This window comes from Hemicordylus capensis, chromosome 2 (genome assembly GCF_027244095.1).
Source record: "Hemicordylus capensis ecotype Gifberg chromosome 2, rHemCap1.1.pri, whole genome shotgun sequence".
Lineage (NCBI taxonomy): Eukaryota > Metazoa > Chordata > Lepidosauria > Squamata > Cordylidae > Hemicordylus > Hemicordylus capensis.
In genome coordinates this window covers 142,847,234-142,872,403 of record NC_069658.1, presented here as the reverse complement: position 1 = coordinate 142,872,403, position 25,170 = coordinate 142,847,234, and the positions used below count along the sequence as shown (strand labels likewise).

Here is a 25,170-nt window from a genome sequence, read left to right as displayed (position 1 = left end):
GGGAGGGAACTTGGAGCCTAGATGCTCTTCCCAGAGCAGCTCCACCCCCTGAGGGGAATATCTTACAGTGCTCACACATCAAGTCTCCCATTCATATGCACCCAGGGCAGACCCTGCTTACTAAGGGGATAAGTCATGCTTGCTACCACAAGCCCAGATTTCCTCTCCTTGGGAATAACTCAAATAGGCCACAAAGGCAGCAGCTTTCTCCATCCCCAGCATCTTGTATTCTGGTTCTCAGCTGCTCCAGAACATGGAGAGTTCATTTAGCTAGGGTGGCTGATAGCCATTTTTTTTAATCCAGCTACTCCTCCTCAGGACTCTCTGCAGATAGCAGCAGCAACAAAAAGCAAAGTACTCATAATGAAAACAAAACAACCCATTAAATTAAATCTACCCTGCACTGACTTAGTCCTGGTCATTGAAAGCCAGTTCAGAGAGAGAAAGAGATTATGCAGGCTTTACCATAAAGTATAGAGGCTCTGACTCTGGCAGACCTCCTAGGGGGAAGGGAGCTCCACAACTGTGGGGCAGCTATTGAGAACCTCTCATTATGCGAGCCCTTGCTGATCAATCATGGCCCATGATTGGTCACGAAAGCAGTCAGTGGTTTTTGAGGGAACAGGAGGTGGTTATTGAGGCCATAGTTTCAAAATGGGTTTCCGAATCTGGATTAAAGGGAGTACTGGTTTGTCTTCACAGTTAAGGTTGGGGTAACATGCTCTGTAACCATAGTTAAGGCAGGTGGGGAAGGATTTGCTCCCTATCAGGAAGGGAGCACATGCTCCTGTGACCAGATCCCAGCCTGTTAATTGCTGTTAAGCGACTGGAGGCATTCCAGATATAGCAGCCCGGTTTGATTACTATAAATTTTGCCTGAAATCCTTTTTAAGATGGGTACCATTGGGTAGGAGGAATTGCAAACATCAGGAAGCACAGCTTGGCACCATTTGACTCCATTTAGAAGCCAAGTGGACTTTCGGGCCTTACCAATTTTATTTTGCCCCTTCAGGCTAACCTAGACTGCAGCCCATCAATCCCTGCCCTGCAAGCACTCACCACTATAAGCTTGCAGTTCATACTGTAAGGAATGCTGGCATACTTGAAAGCTTTGTGCTTCAGGATGCAGCTTTCACATGGCAGTGAATACTCCATGGCTGTAGGTTTGAGGCCGCCCTTGGCTGCCTTGCACTCAATGGCTTAAAGAAAATGGAGTTACAAGAGCTAAAATAAAAACTGACATTTGCCATCCAGGTGCTTCTAGTGGAGGATTCTCAGCTGGGACCTTTGCTCCAAAGCCGGCTCCATCTCAGAAAGCAGGCAATCAATGGCAGGCAAGCAAACAGCAAACTCCCAGCACATCATGGCAATCGCAGACACAGCCGAAACCAGCAGAGCAAGCCAAACCGAGCACGCAATCAAAACCCAACTACGCCGTGAGCTTCAGCGTAATTGGAGGACGGGAAGAAAGAGGCATCAGGGCTCCTGGCTTTGGTAAGCTCCTTCACGTGTTGACAGACAGAATGTCCTTGAAAGCTTTGGATTCCATCTACAGGGTCCGAACTCGGTTCACAGACATGTGACTTCATTGCTCATTGTCATTTCTCTGTATCTAGTTCTCCCTGCCTGATTGAAATATGTGTTTCTTCAGTTTGTTGAAATCTTCAGCTTTCTCTTTACAAATTCATACCAACCAAGTACAGTTATTTCTGTCTTTAATACCTGATCTGTCATCTTCCTCAAACTGTGAGGGACTCTGGGCTTGAGTTTGGGATCTTATGACCTGAGACTAGAAATTAAGACTATCAGTGCTTCAGACTTGCATCACCCTGCAAACGGAATTTGATCTCCAGATCAGCTGGATCAGTGATGAATTCCACATAAGGACCCCTCAAACAACTTGGCCTTTTTGCCCAGTTGACAGGACAGCATTTTATACTTGCTGTACTTCAGTTCCAGCCGCTGGCCTAAGGGACCCTTGGCTAGAGAACACATCTGCCATAGTGATTGGGGAGTTGAACCCAGGTCTCCCCAGTCAATGTACAATATAGTACTTGCATGTACTGCACTGACACTCTTAATCCACCTCATGTTACAAATCAAAGACGGAGGCAGAGAGAGTGACTTGATTAGGTAAGACAGATGGTGGCCTGCCTGATGCCACCCCATGAGTTGATCGCTGAGGTGAGACGTGGCCAAGGATTTTCAAGCACATAGACTTAGACACTGTGTCCCTTTGCACATGTTCGCTCACTCACTCACTCTATCTGGAGCTATGTATGTATATCTATAAAGTTCATTGGCATTTGGGTAAAGGGAAAATTGCACTTCTGAGATCACACTGAAGGGTTACTAATGGTCTTAACGTGTTTCCTGAGTGATATGGGTGGAATAAGTTTACCTGTGATACATTGGGCATCTTGTTGCTAGTATATATTAAGATAGTTCACATAAATCTGCACCACTTCTCAGTGAACAGGGAACTTCATAGTTCTTATGTCATTTTAATAGGACAAAAACCCAAAGTTTCCGAAAGTGATTTTGAGGATCTTTTGTCGAATCAAGGATTTTCAGCGAAATCTGACAGAAAAGGACCAAAGACCATTGCTGAGATGAGAAAGCAAGAGATTTCTAAAGATATGGATCCTCTAAAATTAAAGGTTTGGTATTTTCATACTGAGTCATTCCTGTGCGGCAACTGCTTGATTCCTGTTAGAAGCCAGCAGGGGAGCTTCTATATAAGAAGTGGGAAGGATAAAGGTGGAAAAGTGGAGGTGGAGAAAAAACTAACAAGGAGGGGAGAGGGTGATGGTCATGGGGAATGTAAGAGTATGTTGATGGTGGAGGGAAAGGGTTATAGCTCAATAGTAGAACATATCCTTTGCATGCAGAAAGCCCCAGACCAAATCAGTGACATCTCTCATTCAAAGGTCTTAGAGCTGGGAAAGGCCTTTGAGGGACACTACCAGTCAGAGTAGGCTAGTTGAACCAGTTGTTTGACTCTTTGACAAGTTAGTTTTGCATGTTCTTGCAGTCTCTTTTTACGAGTCACACAAACTTACTACTCTGCTCTTGACTTAGGCTTGAGCCTTGAGGCAGCAAGTGAGATGAGGGATTTGGCTAAATTGGGGTGGCGGGGGTGGTGGTGGTTCTGTTAAGGACAGCTCAGCAGACAGCATTAGTGCTGAGGGGGGAATAGAGGAGGTGGTTGGGTATACTGCTTCAAGTGGAAAGTGGCAAGGCAGAGAACGTGGTCTGCTTGTAAAGTGATTTTTAAGGTGTGAAGGTCCTTTGGTGAACATCAGCAATTGGCCTTTCATTCCCATCCTTCATACTGAATGCTTGATACTAATTTAAGGCTCAGACCCAAGACTTTGGAGGCACCTGCAGAGTTCCTGTTTGAAAGGGAGTCCCCCTTTTGTGTTTCAGTGGTGAACTGTTCACATTCCTCTGCAGGGATGGATTGAATTTCCATTTCATTGAACTGGATGAAGAGAGGAGCTGTCTATTTGGGCCCAAGGGCTATATGGTCTCATACATATTCATTCAGGTTTATTTTTAAGTCTAGTAAAGTAACTATCCCACCTGTCTGCACATACAGGTGTGTGTTCTTTGTTGCACACTGATGGCCTAAAAGAGAGATCCAGCTCTCTTCTGATTCACAAAACCTTCCATGCTGGTTGCCGATAGTGAGCAACAGTCAGCTCCCAGGTATTCAGCCAGGTGGCTATTTAAGAATATACCGGTCTGTAGGCGATAATATAGACATGGTTTATGGGTAAAAGTCCTTCAAAGCTGGTCACAGAATATTTCAGATAGATTGCTTTGTGGTTCATTTGCTTGCTTGAACTTCCCCTTCTTGTCTCTAGATTCTAGATTGGATTGAAGGAAAAGAGAGAAACATAAGAGCGTTATTGTCTACTCTTCACACTGTGCTTTGGGAAGGTGAAACCAGATGGAAGTCGGTTGGCATGGCAGACCTGGTTACCCCAGAACAAGTCAAGAAGTACTATAGGAAAGCTGTGCTTGTCGTTCATCCAGATAAGGTGGGTGTGTGTGGCTATTTCAGCAAGCAGTTACTGCCCAATTACTCCTATATGCTCGAAAGACGAGAAGTATTCTTCCTGCTTGTCGCTGTCCGGTGATCCAGGTTCAGCTAGAGTCCAACAGAGGCCTTGCACATATCCAAAGGGATGTACAGCAAAATACTGAATACGACACGGTTATAAATCTAGCTTGTAGTGGGTCTTGAGTTGGTGACCAGGGGGCTGTCTGGAAGAAATTCTGCTTGTGTGCTGTTATACTTTGGCTAGAAGTGGGCACTGGGGCAGGGGGACCAGCTACACTAGCAGGGAAGCTTCTCTGCATCGGTAGGGTAGGATGAGTCATGTGCTTTGCCTGTCTTTAAAGCAGGGCTGCTTGACTTTGGCCCTCCAGCTGCTTTTGGACTACAACTCCCTATAATCCCCAACCACAGTGACCAATACTTGGTGATTATGGGAGTTGTAGGCCAACGCCTGCAGGAGGACCGAAATTGTGCAGCCCTGCTGTAATGGCTTGCTTGCTGGTCGGAGCAACTAGGGAAATTCTGCTCTTCCTTCACCTTGCTCCCCTCCCTGCCCTTGACTCAACACTAGTAGCTCTACCGACTTCTACACTGGATGCAGCTATGGACATGATGTATCACGGATTGGGTCATGGCTTTCATTTTGTTACTTGGTATTTGATGCTAGTCACTTGTGAGGCAAATAAAGGGTGTTTGTCTTTGCAGCCAGGCGATCAAATCCTGATTCTTGTTCTGTTTCTGTCTGCAGGCCACAGGGCAGCCTTACGAACAGTATGCCAAAATGATCTTCATGGAGCTGAGTGATGCGTGGTCAGAATTTGAAAACCAAGGATCAAAATCACTTTTCTAATATGCTCCCTTTTGCAGAGGAGTGGATTTCAAAATGTATTGGCAGCAAAACTGAATCTCGAGTGCTGTTAGTCTAACCTCCGATGGAGGAGGGAGGGAAATCCCGCCCCCAGATTCCTGCAGTTTCAAACTATACACTCAAACATGGTGTCTGTTGTAGGACGTAGAGTATAAAGCATTGCACAGCAGGCACTCTGGGTCTATCAGCATTAGGAAGTTTGTGCCCTGGGAGTAGAAAGTTCCAGGCCATCTAAGAGAGGGTGGGGCACACGTAGGATTTTAAAGATGGCCCGCTGGCATGGGCAAAGTTTGCGATCGGAAACATCTGTTTCGAGTCTTGATTCTTGGTTCTCTTTGAAGAAACACACAACCTCAATTTTATTTCTATTCCTTTCCCTGTAGTCCTTGTGATTTTCATTTTTTTTACTTTAATATTTGCCTTATTCAAAGTGCTTTAGTTATCAGCTGTGAGTTTGCTCAGCATCTCTTTTTTTCTTGTTTCTGTGAGAGGTGTACATTTCCCCCCTGTATTTTATGTAATCATTACGATAATCATTCTGTAAATAATTAAAATATTTTCTGACAACACCTGCGTTCCTTATACTGCATTGACAGTTGCTTAGCCAAAATGCTCCCATTGGTGGAAATGTTTGGCCGAGGTTTATCGTGGTATTGGCGGGTGGGGCAGGGCGGGATTGAACATGGAAGCAGAGCTTGGCTTTAATTTAAGGACTGCATTGTCTTGTTTTATTTATTAACTTTTGAGGAGGCAAGATATGTGATAAATGTTTATTCCAAAGTCTTCATTTGAAACCACATGCATTGTTTCCTTTTTCTTTCCCTGCCCCTTAAATTACTCAGTGGTATATATGTGCCTTTGGCATCATTGAATTGTATAGTAGGTAGGCAGGTTGGTGCATATGCTGAAACTTGAAATGTGAGCACAACGGTTTGCTGTTTTGATTCTGTCAGACTGAACTGAGTAAATGTTGCATCATTTAGCTGCCATTTTGAAGGTGTTTGCATGCTTTGGCCGGCCCTGGATAAATTCTGTTTGAAAGTCTGTTTCTGGACATTCAGGCAGGATATGTACTTCAAGACATCCCCTATTTGATGTACCTGTGAATACACTAGCTCATTCTAATGTAGGAGGAAATGTACTATTGCCCTGCTATTTTGTCGCTCCTGTAAATGGACAAATTGAATACCATCAGGGTCAACTCTCTATTCCAGTGTTCTAATCAGCATTATAGTCTCTGTTTTTGGTGTCATCTTGCCACATACACTATAGCTTTGGTTCAACGTCACAAGCTACCCTGGCTTATTCTATCTGGTTTTGCAACTTCATTGTTGAGATGAGAGGTCTGGCATGTTAAGGAAGTAATACTCAGTGAGCAGCTTCTGAACCAAGTGTGTACTAAGTTGGACTTCATCCATCCCTTTCCACTCCTAAACCCCCACCCCCACCACCAGCAAATTAATTGCTGGAAAACTCTATTGCTTTCCTTATATTATCTTTGGGAGCCTGTTCTGTTTTCTTCAGACAGCAGACTCGGAGGTGAAATCATGTGTGAACACAAATTGTCTTCCTCATTGTGGTTGGGCACTGTCACAAAGTCTCCAAGCGGCTGTTAATCTAGGGAAAATGTATAAAGCCCACAGACGGGTAAGGATGGAGAGGGAATATTGAAGTGCTGAGTGAGTGATGCAACTTTTGAAAAGAATTTCCTTTTTTCTTAGGAGTGAAACCGAAGGCCAAACTCTTACTATATCTTGATCCAAACTTGGTGATGCTGTTGGAGGCCACATCAGGCCTGTGGGTTATCAGTTGGCTTTCCCTCGTATAGTATGTATGCACTGAGCTACTGTTAGAACTTGAATTCACACCATACTCATACTTGATTCAAGCAAGATGTGGTGGACGCAAAAATAAATGGGATAGTGCTTGATTTGTGGGCAACCCCTAAACTCGAGTGGGTACCTGTTGGCTCCTGTGTGCCCGTACGTGACATTAGACTCCTACAACTCCCATCATTTCCTGGCCTGTGTGTGTGTACATTTATATCCCGCTCTTCCTCCAAGGAGCCCAGAGCAGTGTACATGGTTATATTTGTTCTCACAATGACTCTGTGAGATAGGCTGAGAGAGATGTGACTGGCCTAGAGTTACCCTGTGAGCCTCATGGCTGGATGGGGATTTGAACTCGGGTCTCCCTGGTCTTAGTCTATCCTTAGCCTAACCCTTTGTTGGTGGCAGCTTAATGCTGGCAGAATAAACTCAGAGAGAACTACAGTTCATTCTGCACATTTGTTTTTCCCCAATTAACTACTTGGTGGGTGTATTTTCAGTGAAAGAATTCTGGTTTGAGGAGAACTGGCCGGCAGAATAGCATTACAGTTGTCTTAATTGTCAATGCTTGATGGTTTTTCCTCAGGTTTATTCTTGAAACCTTCAAACGAGCGGGAGGATGTGCAGTCCCCGTAAGCAATATACATAGTATAGGCCAATAAACGTTAGGTGTGCATTCGATCCCCTACCCTACCCCGTCCCTGAGCAATGTTTTACATTCTGGGATTGCCCTAATGTATGAAAACCTTAATAGGTCTAATGGGGAGTGTTGTGAAGATTCCCCATTGACTGCTAGGACTGTGTCTGCACTAAAATAAAACTCTTTTCGTTCTGTTAACTAGGCAAAGAGACACCTTTTTGAAGTGACGGCTCTTATATTTAGCAGATAATATTGCATCAAAGGTGGTACCAATTGTAATCCAACCACCAAAGGACACAGACTAGAACAGTCTTCAACCCATATCAGGCCTGCCTTACGAGGACCAACATAATTTGTGTTTTCTCTTTGTCCTGTCTATCTCTGTGGGTGGAACTAATACAGGAGTGAAACTGCACAGCTCTGTCACTGAAATGGCAACCTTGCATCAGATTCCTCCCCACTCCTTAGTCTTATGCAGCAGGACAATAGACATCTTCTCATTCCTGCCAGTGGCAGATGATGGTGTGGAGCAGGGAAGCACAATATGTGCTGTCAAGACACAAGGGCGTTTTATTGCAGAGGGGGAGAAGGCTGCCTCACTTCAGTGGCAGATTAATATCTGATGTGTAGTTTCCCCTTTTTTCCTCTTCAGTCTTTGCCCCCCTCCAAAGAAAAGAAATAACTGTGAACCACCTTAAGTCAGCACATGATCCCACTAGCTGAAGACCAGCAAGACTATCTATATTTTCGGGAAGTTCTTGACATGAGGGCTACAAAATGGCACTCCACATCCCACCCCTGTTCCAAAACCAAGGCTCACCTTTTCTAGATTCCACAGAGTTTTGTCAGATTCTGTCATAGAAAGCTATTTTGTTCTCTGTATTAGTGTGTATTACTGACCACACCTTGGCTTCTATTTAAAATGGGTTGCAATGGTTGTGTATGGCAAAGTTCCTCTGGACGTCCTTCAGCAGCATGAAGTACATTGCTTAAGAGGAGTATAGACTGTACAGTGGTGCGGTGTGACGAGGCATCTCTCATTTTAAATAGAGCACATTATTGTTGATTATAATCATATAGAACAAAACGTGAGGTCCTGCTTTCAGACACAGCAGCTCCAGTATATCATTTGATTTGGATATAACTTCAATAGGGACCCAGTTCTGCTGGTTGCTCTGCACTCTGGTTAATTCGTATGTGGTGTTAGTTACCTTGAGCATCTGGAAAAGGCAGGACAGAAATACTGGAACGTATTTATACAGCACTATCAACATACTTGGAGCATTGCAGACTAGTGCAAGCAAAAAGATTGGTCCCTTCCCCCCCTCAAGGAGCTTACAGCCTAGATCTCAGAAGTGGGGTTGGCACCAGAGCAGGGGAGAAATGGGAAAGATGGTAACTAGGGAGGCAAGCTTTCATTGACTGGTAAATTAATCAGTTCCCGTTTTATCTGCTTGACATTGGGGCCATGCATTGAGGGGCACTCCTTGGTTCTGTTGTATTGAACATGGCATAAGGCAATTTCCTGAGTCAGACCATTGGTCCAGCTACGTGAGTATTGTCTACAGCAGGCCTGCTCAACTTAGGCCCCCCAGCTGTTTTTGGACTACAACTCCCATAATTCTCAGCCACAGCAGCCAATAGCCAGGAATTATGGGAATTGTAGGCCAACATCTGCAGGAGGGCCGAAGTTGAGCAGGCCTGGTCTACAGTGATGGGACAGCAGCTCTCCAAGGGTTCAGGCAGGAGCAGTGTTCCCTCTAAGGCATGTGCGTGCGCTCACATGTGTTTTGATGTCTACTCAGTTAATTTTAGATCCCGTTCAGGCTGAATCAGGAAGGTCCCACTCTGAATGCATGTTCGCACACACTGCCTTGATACTGCCGCCCAGAACAAAAGTCATTCCATACATAGATGAAAAAACAATTCGAACACTGGGCAGGAGCTTTTCCTATAGCCCTGCATGACAATGTCGGGGATCGAACCTGGGGCCTTCTGCATGCAAGGGATGTTTTCTACCACTGAGCTGTAGGATTACTGTAGTAAAAATAAAATGTGATCTTTAACCAAGGAGTTATTCTATTTTAAATTTATCTCTTCTTTATCTTTAAAAAAAAAAGCACCTATACTGAAATTTAGATTATAGTGAAGATATTTAATCATAATTGGTTTAAAGAATGTTTATATAAAACAGTCCCCGATAACAAGGGTAGGACGTGGCAGTAAGGAAGGCTCCCAGATCTCTCAACTGGAAATTCTGTTCAGCTTTAATGTGAAACAGGTTAAATTGTGCAGTGGCCTCGATAGTTTTAGTTTCAATGCACTGCTTCTGGAAGTTTGTCTTAGTGCCTGGACTAAGTTATGGGATCTGAACATTTCTGGATTCAGCTATGGGATCTGAATGCTTCCCACATTATACTTTTTACACTGGAAATGCTCCGCTGTTGTTTCAACCATGACTGTCCATGAGTTAGGGATTTGATTCAGCTACAGACTTTGCTCTTATGACTTGGATGGGATATATATGCTGCATGCCCTGTGGCCACAGCTAAAGACCAGTGGCTTAAATACCATTGCTATTATCTTGCACATCTGAAGCTGCATTGCTAGCAAAGTGTTTCCCATTGTTGTTAGCTCTGAGCTTGTACAGTATCATAGGAACTCCATGCAGGGCAATAAATTACAAGAGGGACTGAGAAATGGTGGCCACCTTCCAGACTTGGAAGTTCCAAACTTAGTCATGACTAAGCACCATTGAAATCAATGAGACAATTTAGTCATCACTAATTTGAGTCCCATTAATGTCAGTGGAACTTGATCATGATTAACACTGCCCTGTATTTTCAGTGAAGTTGCTGGAGGATCCGTTCAACATTTGCATTTTTTTCTTTTCTGCCCCATAGTGTCAAAAGTATTACTTGGACCATAAAAACCATAAACAGTGTTTCGGAGTCTTGAAGAATTGAATGTTAACTGTCTGACTGGCTAGCTTTATATCAGGTTTTATTAGTTTCCTTCTACTATTTGCTGTTATGAGATTATGAGGCAAGTCAAAGAAGATGTTGTCCAGTATTGGGCATGGAGAGGCGAGTAGCTAAATTACTTAAGTAATCCCATATATGGGGGTTGGAGAGCCAGTCTTGCGGTAGCAAGCATGAATTGTCCTCATGGCTAATTAGGGTTTGCCTTGGTTGATGGGAATGAGCACTGTCTGCTGTAGGGTATTCCCCTTGTGTGTGGGTGGTGGTGGTGGAGCATAGCTCATGGAAGAGCATCTGCTTGCATGCAGAAGGTCCCAGGTTCGATCCCTGGCATTTCCAGGTAGGGCTAGGAGAGCCGCTGCTAGTCAGTGCAAGTAATACTGAGCTGGATGAACTAATGGTCTGACTCGGTGTAGGCCAGCTTTCCAATGTTCCTATCATTGAATGGGGGTGGTGGGAGGAAAAATGTCCTTAGGACCCTGATAGAATGGGGCATGTGGCTGGATGGCAGCCGACTCATTGATCTCCCCACACTTTTCTGAGGAAGAAGGTGCAGGAGAACAGGAGCCCCTCTTCACTTTCTGTCCTGGGGCCCAGTCCAACCTTGCTTCGCCCCTGTCGAACATGGTACTTGAGGAGGAGGTATACAGTGATATAATCCTAAGAGATACTTTGATAAGGAATATTTTCCTACCAAGGGTCTGGTCACTTCAGCCGACTGCTGGCTTGGAGCTAGGGCTCTGAGTGCAGTAAGCAAGGCTGGGATTTTATTTTATGCCTGAACAATCCAGAAGTGTCTCCTGTCTGCCAATCCCAGAGGATGATGTGTTATGCCCCATTCCTTTCTGTACCTGGAAAAAGAGATCTGGGGCTTTGGAACATGTAGTCCTCAGAAATAGACTGGATGTTGTCATCAAACAATGAGTGCTTCAAGCACTGGAACCCCTGAGAAATAGTAACACTTTCCTCCTTTCTTCTACTAGCAATCTGAATGTTAGTTTTATATTTTTCTGTTTAGGACTTGCAGTAAATTCTTCCGAATATCAGGAATGTCATGGCCATTCCACCATTTTGGATTTTTTCATTATCCAAAATATTTAGCAATGGATCTGTTTATACTTGCAAAAATAGGCTGTATTAAGGCAATAAAAAGGGGGCTGTCATTGTCATTTGGGGAAGGCTGATTGCAGCATACTTATGCCTTCATTTCGGCTGTTTTGACATGGCGTTTGCACATCTAAAAAACCAACTACTCCAAAACTATTGATGCAACTGTTTTTATGAAGGATGCATATATTAAACTTTTTGATAAAAAACCACCAGGATTTAGAGGCATTGTGGACACTTGGAAATCTATCTTTTGGTGAATGTACTGTTTATTATCATCTTCTGGAACTGAGCATCCAGCGAATGAGGATTTTACTCACTCCATGATATAATTGTCCATTTCATGTCTTTGTCAACTAGTGTGTGTTCTGCTTTTTGTGGGGTTTTTGGTGACTGGATGAACAAAGGGAAACCTAAATCTTATTTTTGTTGTCATTGGGGGAATTGCTGTGTGTTGAGTAATTTTGGTAATAGTCAAATGAAAATGTATAAACATGTATGTATATAAGATGAGCATTGTCCAAGGTTGCACCTTGTAAACAATTACGGATAATCTATTAGAATGTTTGGCACATAATGTCCTGAATCAGTATTTTGCTCTGAAATTGATTCTGTGATTAAAAGAAATCAAACATAGCTTTCATCATTCTTTTTATTATAAAGAACAGATGGTGTGGTGCGTGCATGCATGCAGTCTGGTTAATGCGTGTGTGTGTGTGTGTGTGTGTGTGTGTGTGTGGCAGGTGAACACTCTGCTCTGACTCTGAAGAAATTCTGCAAATTGTATGCTTGCACAAAAAGGCACAACAGGAAGCTGAGGAGTATCAGTTCTCTGTGTATTTTGTGATTACTTGGTGCTGGACTCACAGCTGAATGTGTGAACGGATGTAACCCAAAAGCTTTGTGTTTGAGGTGACCACTCTGCTGCTCAGACTAAGGGTCTATCTAGTCCAGTGCTCAGCTTCAAACAGTGGCAACCAAAGTGTCCCTGCAGCTCACAAGCCATGACATGAAGGCAACAGGTATCTCTTGGTTTGTCCCCAGATCTGATACTAAGAGGTTGCAGCTATGGCAATGCTTGGAAGTTATATTCAACTATTGTGATAGCTAGCAGTTGGACATGATTGCCCATGAATGTGGCTCCTCTTAAAAGCCATCTAAGTTAGTGGCCGTCACCACATCCTGTGGCCGCCAGTTTGGTAAGTTCTGAGATCTTATTTTATTTTTTAAAGCACTTTAGTTGCTTATGTCACTGAACCTGTGTGCGTGAACAGAATTTGAGGTATATGACAGATTGACCCAAAGTTAGTTTGGGGGCCTCATTTTGAAAAGAGAAGATAATGTGGAACAAGGGCAGAATATTTTTAAAATTTTATTAATTTCAAAACTTGATTTAATGTCTATTCTATTGTCTTTTTATGTATTTTAATTGGTAACTTTTAAATATATTAAATTTTGTAAACTGCCTAGAGATGTACATATCAGGCAGTATAGAAATATGATAGATAAATAAATAAAATATCTACTGAGGCATCAACAGGAGAACTATGTGCATGCACCTGGGAGCACCTCCATGTGAGAACTCTTGCTGCCCTTGGAACAAGCCACCAGTGAAGATCTTGTACTCCATTGTGTGGGGCATCTTCATACCAATGCCCCTGGTGTGCAGTTGAGAAAACCAAGTTTAATGCATCGCTGCTGTGCATGACAGTAGGGGCAGGTCCATCCCACGGGCATTTCTGTGCAGTAAGGGAACATAGGAAGCTGCCTTCTACAGAGTCGGACCAGTGGTCCATCTAGCTCAGTATTGTCTACACAGACTGGCAGCAGCTTCTCCAAGGTTTCAAGCAGGAGTCTCTCTCAGTCCTATCTTGGAGATGCCAGGGAGGGAACTTGGAACCTTCTGCACGCAAGCACGCAGATGCTCTTCCCAGAGCAGCCCCATCCCTTAAGGAGAATGTCTTACAGTGTTAATATGTCTCGCATTCAAATGCAAACCAGGGCAGACTGCTTTGCAAAGAGGACAATTGATGCTTGCTACCACAAAACCAGTTCTCCTCCTTTTAACCCATTAATAAATGTAAAGTGTGCCGTCAAGTCGATTTCGACTCCTGGCGCCCACAGAGTCCTATGGTTTTCTTTTGGTAGAATACAGGAGGGGGTTACCATTGCCTTCTCACACACAGTATCATATGATGCCTTTCAGCATCTTCCTATATAGCTGCTGCCCGATGTTTCCCATAGTCTGGGAAACACCAGCGGGGATTCGAACCAGCAATCTTCCACTTGTTAGTCAAGTATTTTCCCCACCGTGCCACTTAATAGGAGTGTCTGTATTGTAGACATGAAGTTAGGGTTGTGAACCAGGGCTGCAAACTTTAGCTAATTAGATCAGTTAATTTAACTGTTTAGATTGAAAAGGTGTCCTTGACCAATTGGCAGGATTTAAGTATTAATATAAGTGTTTACAAAACACATGGATGGTACTTATCACCTCACAGGCGTAGATGCCTCTTCTGGTTCTTACTGCCATGTGCACTCAGTCTAAGAACAAAAGGTATTTTCAGAACTATGTCTGTATGCTAGTCTATGTGGATTGATTCAGTCATATCAGAATTGATTAAGGTTCCTATAACTGGATGGCCACTCTATTAACATGAGAGGAACTTTAGCAGATACAAAGAAGGGCGGGCAGAGAGAGAATTCAGGCCTTGATAGCAGAGCTGGGAGGAAACGAGGTGAAACATGTTGGGAGGGAGAGTGACTGATTTAAGAGGAAATGAGCAGAAAGGAAAAACAAGAATGGTAATAACCTGTCTGGAAGGACCAGAGGTAAAAGCTGGAGTAGAGGGTTGAGGAGTTGAGAGTTTGATTAGATGAGCAAGAATCCGAGCTAAATGACAGAAGATTTGACAAAAGCGCTGCTAGTTGTGAGGCTTATGTAAGCTTTATCTCAAATCCATCTGTAATAGGGATTTTTAACCTACATTGGTGAAAAGAAAAGCATACCCTGTCATTTCCACAACCTGTGAGCAGGGCGGGGGGAGGCAGGATCTATATTACCACCCCTCCCCGCCCCGGCTCTTGGCTCTTCATTGGACCATTATCTTGGCTCTTCATTATCTTGGCTCTTCATTGGACCATGAGGCTTGCACACCCATATGAGCCACGCTGCTCTGGGGGAACGCAACCCAGCCTCTGGATATCCCCCAGCCTCTGGATATCCCTCTCAATGCACTGCATGAAGGATTTTCTTGGAAGCCAGATGCTCTAGGCACCCAGCCACAAGATTGGGAGCTGAGGTAGAAGGGTATGCTTGTACCCTTCTACCTAGGTAACAGCCTGGTGAGGAAACCTCAGGCTACCCGGCAAGGCAGCAAGAGGGATCGGCCCTGATCCTGGCACTCCACACGAGCAGCCCCTCTCGAGTAGGGCTGCTCATATGAACAGACTCGTCGTTTTTCTTCCACATTCTATCTTATTAGCATTCCCACAAGGCATAGAGAGCACAGGAGAGCATTTTAAGTATCTCCTCTAAAAACTGTAATAGAAAACATTGGATGAGAGAGACAAGCCAGAGGATGAGCTTAACAATTAGTAAATGCCTGCAGTTGGAGAACGGTCTCTGGTTGTGGTTTCTGTGTATGAAAGGAGTGGAGTGAGAGGAGCACAGAAAGCTGCCTTATATGGAGTTGGTCTAGCTCAGTTTTGTCATTGGTCGGTCTAGCTCAGTATTGTCTGTACGGACTGGAAGTGGCTCTCCAAGGTTTCAGGCAGGACTCTTGCCCGGCTGTGCCTGGCCCTGCCAGGGATTGAATCAGGGACCTTCTGCATGCAAAACAAGCAGATGCTGTATTCCTGAGCTAATGCCCCACCCCTATGATACTTGCCAATGATGTGATAGTTGTCAACGCTTGAAATTCACAAACATGGGAGGTCTTGGCAAAACTGGAACCATACACATAAGCAAGTCAACTGGGATGTTAGGACCTCAAGGTCATCCAGCACCCAATAGAAAGGGAAGATGTGCAGCTGAGGCTGATCTTTGCAAATGTCAAAGACCTGGCATCAGCAGCAGAGGTTTGCACTTCCAGTTTCTTCAGAGGTCATCATTCCAGTGTGGTGGAGTCCTTGCAGAGTGTCCCAAGTGAGGGATCTCTTTGAATTCCTACCTTCATTCCAGTCCAGGGGAAGAGACAGTGATGACTGGAAGACAAAATAACTGACAGACTTGAAAGAGGGCTCCTGACTCTGAGAAGACTTCTTCTCTTCTCCTGAGCTTCTTTGATCCTATTTTCCTTGCCGCCAAGCAGAATGTCCTCTCCTATCTACCTGCCTCCATTCCTTGTAACCATTGTCTGCTCTGTTCTCCAGCCTCCCTCATAAGTACCTGTGGAAGGTGGTTGACTCTTGTCACCAAGCCTAGTGTGGTTTCAACCAGGTCACACTAGGCCGCCTTTTCCTTTCAACCGGAAGTGGAGGCTCAGTCAATCTTAGGAGGGTTCCACGCACTTAGCCATAAAGGATTGCCCTGAAGACCCTCCTACATTTCCAGCCCCTCTTTTAGCCAACTGGAATATCTACCCACACCTTCCCCTAAGCTGCTCCACTCCCCCTCTTTCTCCTCCATGTTGGTAATACTGAACATATGTTCAAACTAAGGTTTTTCAGATTCCTGTTCCAAAGGATCTCCAGTCTTGTGAGAATGGGGTTCAACAGAATGTGGTTCTTTTGTAGTTTCTTTCTGATAAAGCTTATATGGTCTGTGATTGGCTTTCATCACCTTTCCCATATTCCAGCTCTCACAGTAAAGCATGCTATCATGACAGTGGGTGTGCATCTGTGTAAAATCCAAGACTATGCAAGGTGTCCCTTCTCCATCAGGCTAATGCCGTTCAAGTCCAGCACTTCCATTCCACCTCTTTTCCAGTTCATTTGACAGTACCTTACCGTGCTTCTAATACCCATTCTAATTTTTAATCTTAATACCCATTAGTTGAATCCTGTCAATTTCACTGTGAATTTCTATAACACTAAGTGATGTTGGCATCTTTTCTGGCAGCTGTTAATGGAATATTTGACCTCACGTCTCTTGTCACTGGCTGCTGCTTCCATCTGTACATCTCCATTTCTCTTTTTAATAGTTGAAGGGGGATGTACGTCCAAGGATTTTTGTGGTTCTCTGCATCAAAGGAGACCTTCTGAACATAAAGGGGTGGGGGATAAAGAGGGATCAGTATCAGCATGTAAAGTCCTTTCTGCTAGATCAGACTAACAGTCAGTCTAGTCTAGACAAACATCCTGTTTCCATCATTGGCCACCTCAATGGCTCTGCGAAGCTCAAAAACAGGACAAGAGATGCTCACCTTCCTCTGTTGTTCATCCCACACATCTGACCTTGGAGATGGAGGTTCTGTTTAGCTCTCATGCCTAATAGTTGCTGGTGATATATCCATCTTCCATAAATCTCTCTAATCCAGGCGTGGACATGAGCTTGGGAGCAGAAGCGTATCTAGGGATAATAGCGTGTAGGGCAAACATTGAAATTGCGCCCCCGTCCAAACATTTGACACCCATCTTTCAGATAACTTCACCATAATATCAGCTGAAAAATACAAGTCAAGCACGTTAATCTTTTAATATTTCAAAAACTATTTAGCAGTGGACGTAGCCAGACAAAAAAATGTGGAAAACTACAAATTTCAGTATGCTGGGGTTCATGAAATACCCAAATACTATGTGGAGGTGTACTTGGAAAACAAAACAGAAGTGCCTGTCTAATTCTCTGCTAGGCATTGTAGCATCACTATTACATAAGTTTTAAAAATAAATGGAGAATTTGACTTTTCCCAGATATTCTGAAAATAATTAAAGGATATGCAGAGTAAACTGTGTCACTGCTTGGAATATATTCTAGTATTTCAGGAAGACAGTTGAAATGAGAGAAAGAGAGCAAGAAACTCCCAGTGGGCCTTAATATTTAGGATTTCACACTGATTCAAAGACAAACTCACCATTACTAGCCATATTATTAAGACATCACATTTAACTCACTTACCACAAGAAGCAAAGTAAGAGCAAATGAATACAATCCTAGCTCATAAGCTTCAGCTCAGTATTCACAAGCCCTGATTCTCTGTACATAGTGCCAATCTGAATGTGTACAGTGTCTTATATTAATTTTTTTTTAAAAAAAATCTTTACCTGTAGCCCCTTCAGGGGGCTTCCTAAAGGCCGTGGGGTGGGTGTCTGCAAAGGTTCCTCCTCCCCCCACTGGCCTCTAGGGCCTCACAGGGACCGTTTGAGCATGCAGTGGCCATTTTTAAAAATCTTTTTTTTTAAAAAATGGCCGCTGAAAACAAAATGGCCACCGTGCATGCTCAAATGGCCTCTGCAAGGCCTGGCATGGCCTAGGGCCTCACAGAGGCCATTTGAGTATGCACGGTAGCCATTTTGTTTTTGGCAGCCTTTTAATTTTTTTTTAATTTTACAAAATGGCGCCCCCCTTCAAGTGGCGCTCGGGGCACGTGCCCTGCCTGCCCTACACTAGATATGCCCCTACTTGGGAGCTCTGAAGTTAATCTGAAGTAGCTCTCTAGTTCTCTCTCCCTTCACACACACACACACACACACACACACACATATGGTGTACCTGTCACTAATCCCATGGGTGGCAGCTCTTGTGAGAGTTTGCGAGCAGCTGCCGATTAGCGACAAGGATGGGCAGAAAGAAACTGCTGGCCAGGAGAATGGCCAAGCAGGCAGGGAGAAGAAGCAGAGGCCAGGCTAGCTGCCAAAGGCCTCTGGCCGGGGAGGAGAAGCAGTGGCCAGGCCAGCCAGGTGGGAGGAGGAGTGGCAACCAGGCTGGGCCAGTGGGCAGGGAGGAGGATTGGTGGTCAGGCCGGTCGGCCGCCGGGCAGGGAGGAGTGCCAGCTGCCACAGGAGAACAACTTGTGGCTGGTGGGGGGAGAGAATAAAATCGGGCGGAGGGCGGGAGAATGAAATTAAGATGGGGGAAGAGACGGAGAACTAGGGGCGCAGATGCTTTGCGCCAGGTCAGCTAGTTTTTAATATTTATCTCTCTCATTGCTGAGGGTTGCTTTTGTTTTCCTTCCTACTAACTTCTCCCTAGTGGTATAACCCTGGAATCCATCCCCCCATGCCCACAGCCTCATCTAGGGCACAAATATAGGCCTAAGAGCCTGAACCAAGGCACAGCCATTTTGCAACAAAGTACTGAACTCATAGCTGTTTTTAGAAATGCAGATGGGCTGACCAGCCCTCCCTTCTTTGTTTCCTTTCACACCAGAGATGTCCCTGGTCTTTTAGAGTGTAGATGTACTGCCTCTAATTGCTAGCTTCACTCCTACTAGGAAGCATCGCCTCACCTTGAATATAACAAAGAGCAATAACTAAGGGAGGCCCTGAGAGGCTCCAGACTTCACCAAAAACAAACCTGTTGACACATAGGCAAGATAAGGCCAAGGAACTAAACAAAAAGAGGCAGAACAAACTGTGAATTACAGAGATCTGGAGACTGTTGTATGTCAATGTAGTGTCAACTGCTTGTTGTTTGATGCAAATGGAGAAAATTGTTAAAGTGTCTTCTTTCAATATATTGCTGTGTTATAGATATGTAGAACAAAGAACTTTGAATGTATAAATAATTGCCTACAATTCTGTAACTTGGCACTTGATTTGGGCCTCGACCCCAAGTTGCCTACTATCTGCAGAAGTAAAGTTTTTACACTTTTCCTCCTGAGTGTGTGTCAATTGGTGTCAATACCACCCAGCAAAAGGACCGGATTTTGCGGTTATATCACTAGTTTCTTTTCACACAAAGTAGCCTCTCTTGGTTCATTCTATCCTGCAATAAACATTCTCCAGGGATTCAGGAGTTTTGATATTAAAATCCCTTATTCAGTGGATGTAAAATTCTGTACATGCTGCCATTTTGAGACCAGCTCTGATTCCCTTGCCACTCTTTTGTGCTGGTAGCTCCCAAGTCCCAAGGCTCTGGCACAACAAACCACAAAAATGTAGCTCCTGGGAATCTTAAGTCTGCCCAAGCCTGGTCTGATCAGTGTTTCAAAGTTATAGCACCTGACCTAGACTGGTGCTGTTAGTATCTTGTGGTAGTGAGGAGGTTGGTTCTTTTTGGCCCCAACCAACTGCCAACCTACGATAGGGGAACCAGAGTTCTGGTAACGGGGGTGGGGGATGGATCTCCACTGCGTGCAATCTCACAATCTTATATCATGTATCTCTTCCATTTAACTAAGGATGTATAAATACTTCAGTCATTCTTCCACATCAAGGGCAAATGCTCTAACTTATTTATATTTATTGTTTTTATACTGCTTTGCATTAAAATAGCTTCAAGGTGGTTTACAACAATATAAAATGATAAAAACTGCACAGTAAGAATTAAAATGGAATATAAAAATACAAATCTAATTATGAGTTCAGAGAACATATGCAATATACCCGTAAGATACAAAGCAACAAACAAAACACTCGTTTCAAAGCCTGGGTAAAAAGCCAAGGCTTTACTTGCTTTCCAAAATCTGTGATGGAGACTGGGAAGTGGATGCCCGCCAGGAGAGCATTCCCAAGTCTGGGGCAATGACTGAGAAGGCCCAGTCCCGCGTGTATGACAGGCAAGCCTCCCTCATTGTTGGCACATGGGGCCCCCTGACCTTATAGAGCGGGCAGAGACCCTTGTGAGCAGTGGTCTCTCAGGTACCCAGGGCCCAAACCATTTAGAGCTTTAACAGTCAAAACCAGCACCTTGAATTGGACCCGGAAGCAGATTGGCAACTTATGTAGCTTTTTCAAAATGGGGATAATATGGTCCCAGTGGGCAGTTCCAGATAACATTCTAACCACCACATTCTGCACGAGCTGCTGTTTCCGAATATTCTTCAAGGGCAGCCCCACGTAGAGCGTGTTACAGTAATCCAGCTGTAATGAGACTAAGGCATGAGTAACCATGTCCAGATCTGCCTTCTCAAGAAGAGATGCAGCTGGCTCACTAGCAGAAGCTGTGCAAAGGCCGCCCTGGCCACTGCCTCCACTTGAGCTTCCAAAAGCAGAGCCAGGTCCAGCAGTACCTTTAAGCTGCATACTTGTTCTTTCAAGGGGAGTGCAACCCCATCCAGAACCGGTAGAATCTCCTCATCCTGATTGGTTCTCTTACTGACCAAGTACCTTGGTCTTGCCAGGATACAAACTCAGTTTGTTAGCCCACATCCAACCCATTACTGCCTCCAGCCCTCGATTCAGGACATCCACTGCCTCCCTAGGATCAGGTGTCAAGGAGAGATAGAGCTGAGTGTCATCTGCATATTGCTGGCAACTCAGTCCAAGTCCCCGGATGACCTCTCTCAGTACTTTCAGGTTGATGTTAAACAGCATAGGGGACATAACTTAACCCTGTGGGACCCCACAGGCCAATGGCCACAGAGTCGAGCAATAGTCTCCCAGCACCACCTTCTGGACCTTCCCCCAAGAAAAGACCGAAGCCACTCCAATCCCTATACTTGAGAGGCGGTCCAGAAGGATACCATGGTCAATGGTATTGAATGCCGCTGAGAGGACCAGCAGAACCAACAGGGACACACTCCCCCTGTCAAGCTCCTGGCATAGGTCATCTATTAGAGCAACCAAGGCAGTTTCAGTCCCATATCCAGGATGGAAGCCAGATTGAAAAGGTCTAGATAATCTGCATCATCTAAAACCCTCTGCAGCGGTGATGCCACCACATGCTCTATCGTTTTATTTATTTATTTATTTATTTGGGTTTGTTTGTTTGTGCCCTCTTTTTTCTTTGTGTTATCCTATTTTTATCTCGATCTATCAAGTGATTTTTTAATATGTATATGCATGTATGTGTTTATATTGATATCTACCCTCAGGGTAGATTTATTTGATCTGGATTGTGTATTTGATCAAATATCGCAATAAACTGAACTGAACAGAAACTGATCTATCAGCAGCTGGAGGAATCAAGGGAGCGCTTTTTAAAAGAATGGTTTCCTTGAGGCATGGTGGTAGCTTGCCCTCCCTTATTGAGGCATTGATTATCATCTCCAACCATCTACCTGTACCCTCCCTGGCAGATTTTGTTAGCCTTGAAGGGCATGGGTCAAGAGCGCAAGATGTTGCCCACACGCTGCCCAGATTCTTGTCCACATCCTCAGGCAATATTAACCAAAAGGAATCCAACACAACAGGACCAGTTGGTAACTGAGGCTCATCTGCCAGAACTGCCAAAGCCCTGGAATCCAGAACAGCACAGATGCAAGCAATTTTATCTGCAAAGTGACATGCAAACTGATCACAACGGGCTGTAGATGGTTTATCTCACATTACTGGGAGGCTTTACACACATGGCTTTTGATTTAATCCACTCTGGATTGGAGTGTGCCACTCCACATATTAGTTGTATTTACCCCGACGTATCATGGGCCAGTACAGAGATGACTCTGTTTCCCCCCCAAAGCGAGGCTGGGCATTCTGGCTTAGCCTGAAGTATGTCCGGCTTCTTAAAATCCTGTATTTCCAGCGGCTTTTGAAGTAAACCCGACATTTTCCTGTGATGTGCGGAGAGACTATTGCCGACAATTTGGCTTACTCTCACTTTTGTGGTGGTGTTGTGTTTAAATGTCTGCTGGGTGGATTTCCATAAATCCACCCAGGTGTCAGCAATGGAGAGTTTGACAGCTCAGTCTGGTGTGGTTTTTTTGAGTGATTTGCAATTGCAAGCGCTGGGGGCAGGGGGAGGATTATGGCAGATTGATGCAGTTCTGTGAAGTCCAGAAAGGGAGGATGGAGGAATTCCTGAGTTAAATGCAAGCACAAGCAAAATGTGTGTCTTCAAAGTTTGGCCACCACAGCAACATAGCTTGCACATGCAGATGTTTGGATATGCAGATGTTTGGAAGCTCAACAATGGAGACTGCAGGTTGGGCTTAGGTTCGGTTGCTTTGACTTGTCACTTTTGTGGACATCCGGCTGGCTGTCAAACTAAAAAAGAGTAATACTGAAGGGAGGCACCTTGCGCCACCTCCTGGGATGTCATTGGCTGGAAGAAAAAAATTGAAACAAACAGTCGGAATGCACATAGGAGAAAGACCGCAGGGAGTGCAGGAGGGGCCCACAGCAATGTAAACTGTCAATTTAATCCCTGAAGTAAACACCTTGTGAATCTGCTGTTTCATGTGTGAAAAACCTCCTGGGGGGATGTGTGGAGCAATTCCTTTGATACACGGAACAGTATCGTTGGTCTGCACTGAGGAGATTCAATGGAGGAGGAGAAAAAGTGTTTCTTTGCCACCGCCCCGGTCATGGAGTAGTCCCTAAAATGGGCTCTAGCCCGTGTTCAGTCAGATTCGTCATGACTCTCCCCCCAGCATCATTCTATCCATCTGCATTGTTTCAGTGCCCTTAGCTCGAAGGAAAACCATGGAGCAGAACGGGCTCCACAAAGCCAGAGAGGGTGTTTAGGAGCAACTGTGTCAACAGCCCAGGTTGTCTCCATGTTCCAGAAATTCACCAGGGCCTCAACAGAGTCACCATCTCTGGATATTGGAAACTCCCTGAGGGCTGTATGGAAACCAAGCAGATCCATACGCCTCTGGGGGTGGACCATTCTAATTGGTCCACCACTCCTGCAGAGGGTAGATGTTAAACTAAACCCCACCAGATGATGGTCTGTCCATGACAAGAGGGTTATTTCAGACTCCTCCACCTCCAGACAATTTATTCCCTGGTCAGCAAAAACCAGATCCAGAGTATGTCCTGCCACGTGGGTAGCGCCTCATACCAGCTGAGATAGGCCCATGGAGGCCATGAAATCCTCAGCCGCTCCTACAAGGGGGGCTTTAGTATGGATGTTGTTGTTGTTGTTGTTGTTGTTGTTGTTGTTGTTGTTATTACATTGAAGTAGGGATGTGCACCAGACCGGTCTGGGGCCATGGTAGAGGCCTCTGAACCGGTCCAGCGGGGGTGGGGTATGGCGCTTTAAGGGTGGGGGGGTAGTACTTATCCCTCCTGCGGCTTTTTCCCCTCCAGCGCTCAACTTTTTGCAAAGTTTTTGGGGCGGCAGCGTTCCTCCCTGCTGCCCTGCCCCCGTCGTTGCCCGGCAAAAAAGGAAGTGGAGTGTACGCATGCACCCATTGTGGTGGACATGCACCCGTCACCACCATGCGTGTGCCCACAGTCACATGCGCATGTGCGGTGGCGGCAACGGGCGCGCACACACTGCAACGGACGCATGTTCAACTTCCTTTTTTGCTGGGCAACCATGGGGGCAGAGGCAGCAGAGAGGAAGGCTGCTGCCCCCAAAACTTTGCAAAAAGTTGAGTGCCAGAGGAAAAAAAGCAGCGGGAGGAGTAAGTACTACCCCCCCCACATCAGGGGCGTAGAAAGACCGCTGGTGGCCTGTGTGCAGCCGTGGCAGGTGCCCTCGCTACCCCCGCCCCTGCATCTGATGTCAGATGTGGGGGGCGTGGTCTGACTCCCAAACGGAGCCTTCAGGCCCCGTTCGGGAGTTGAAATTTAACTGCCGAAGGGGGCGCGCGGCCCCGTCGGCAGTTAAACTAAGGCTGGCGCTGCCTTCGCAGCGCAGCCCAGGAGCGGCTCTTCCCTGCAGGGAAGAGCCGCTCCTGGGCTGTGTTGCGAAGGCAGCGCCAGTCTTTTAGCTCCTGAAGGGGCCGCGCGGCCCTTTCAGGAGCTAGTTAGGCTGGCACTGCGTTCGCAGCGCACAGCCAGGAGCGACTCTTCCCTGCCTTTGCAGGGAAGAGCCGCTCCTGGCTGGTGCTGTGAATGCAGAGCCAGCCTTAGTTTAGCTCCCAAAGGGGCTGCGTGGCTCCCGCTCGGGAGCTAAACTACAACCCCCACGTCTGAAGTCAGACGCGGGGGGGCGTGTCAGGGCCACTCTCGCGGCCCTTGATTGGTCAGCGGCCCGGGTTCTTTGAACCCATTGGCCCAATAGTGGCTCCACCCCGCCCCTTGCCCTTAAAGCTCCATACCCCCCAGTGCCGGACCGCGCCTCCGTGGTTCCATGCACATCCCTACATTTAAGTCCCCCAAGACCATAAGCTTGTGGGAACCCACAGCCACCTCCAGGAGCACCCCCGCCAGCTCATGGAGGGAGACTGAACTGAAATGCAGCCGAGTGGTCGGTACACCAGCAGAACCCCCAGCCTATCTTGGAGGCCCATCCTTAAGGACAAACATGCGAAATTCTGAGATTGCCTAACTGGGCACCTGGAAAGGGGAAAGGTCTCACAACAGATGACTGAATTGTCCCCTGACAGACCCTCTAGGTGGGGTTGCTGCAGAATCAGGAAACTTTGAGATAGACCAACCCCACCCAGCTCATCCAACCAGGTCTCCATCACACATACCAGGTCAACATGCTCATCCACAATCAGATCGTGGATGAGAGATGTCTTACCATTTACTAACCTGGCATTCAACAGCAGCACCCTAATCCTAGAGGAAGTATTCCCAGAGCTCCCTGGGCCAAAGGTCTGGGAGAAGAGCTGGCAAAAGAGAGCCACACTGGAGAGCCAGTGTAGTGTAGTGGTTAGAGTGCTGGACTAGGACTGGGGAGGCCTGAGTTCAAATCCCCATTCAGTCATGATACTTGTTGGATGATACTTGCTGCTCCC

At 45.6% G+C, this 25,170-nt stretch overlaps 1 protein-coding gene and 1 long non-coding RNA gene across 3 annotated transcripts in view; one reads left to right on the top strand and one right to left on the bottom strand.

Annotated features, from left to right (window-relative positions):
* GAK (cyclin G associated kinase) overlaps positions 1-12,127 on the top strand; it is a 100,847-nt gene extending 88,720 nt beyond the window's left edge. For both annotated transcript variants that reach the window (XM_053297339.1, XM_053297338.1), the window contains 4 exons: positions 1,255-1,494; positions 2,512-2,660; positions 3,870-4,046; positions 4,815-12,127. In XM_053297339.1, the coding sequence (XP_053153314.1) occupies positions 1,255-1,494; positions 2,512-2,660; positions 3,870-4,046; positions 4,815-4,916 (668 nt within the window). In that variant the 3' untranslated portion in view covers positions 4,917-12,127. The remainder of the gene's footprint in view (positions 1-1,254; positions 1,495-2,511; positions 2,661-3,869; positions 4,047-4,814) is intronic.
* Positions 12,128-16,107: 3,980 nt separating this feature from the next.
* LOC128346187 (uncharacterized) lies at positions 16,108-19,641 on the bottom strand. Its single transcript, XR_008316827.1, has 3 exons — positions 19,600-19,641; positions 16,858-17,003; positions 16,108-16,692 (listed from the first exon to the last, which is right to left on the bottom strand). It is a non-coding gene; the product is annotated as an uncharacterized LOC128346187 (long non-coding RNA).
* Positions 19,642-25,170: the final 5,529 nt, after the last annotated feature.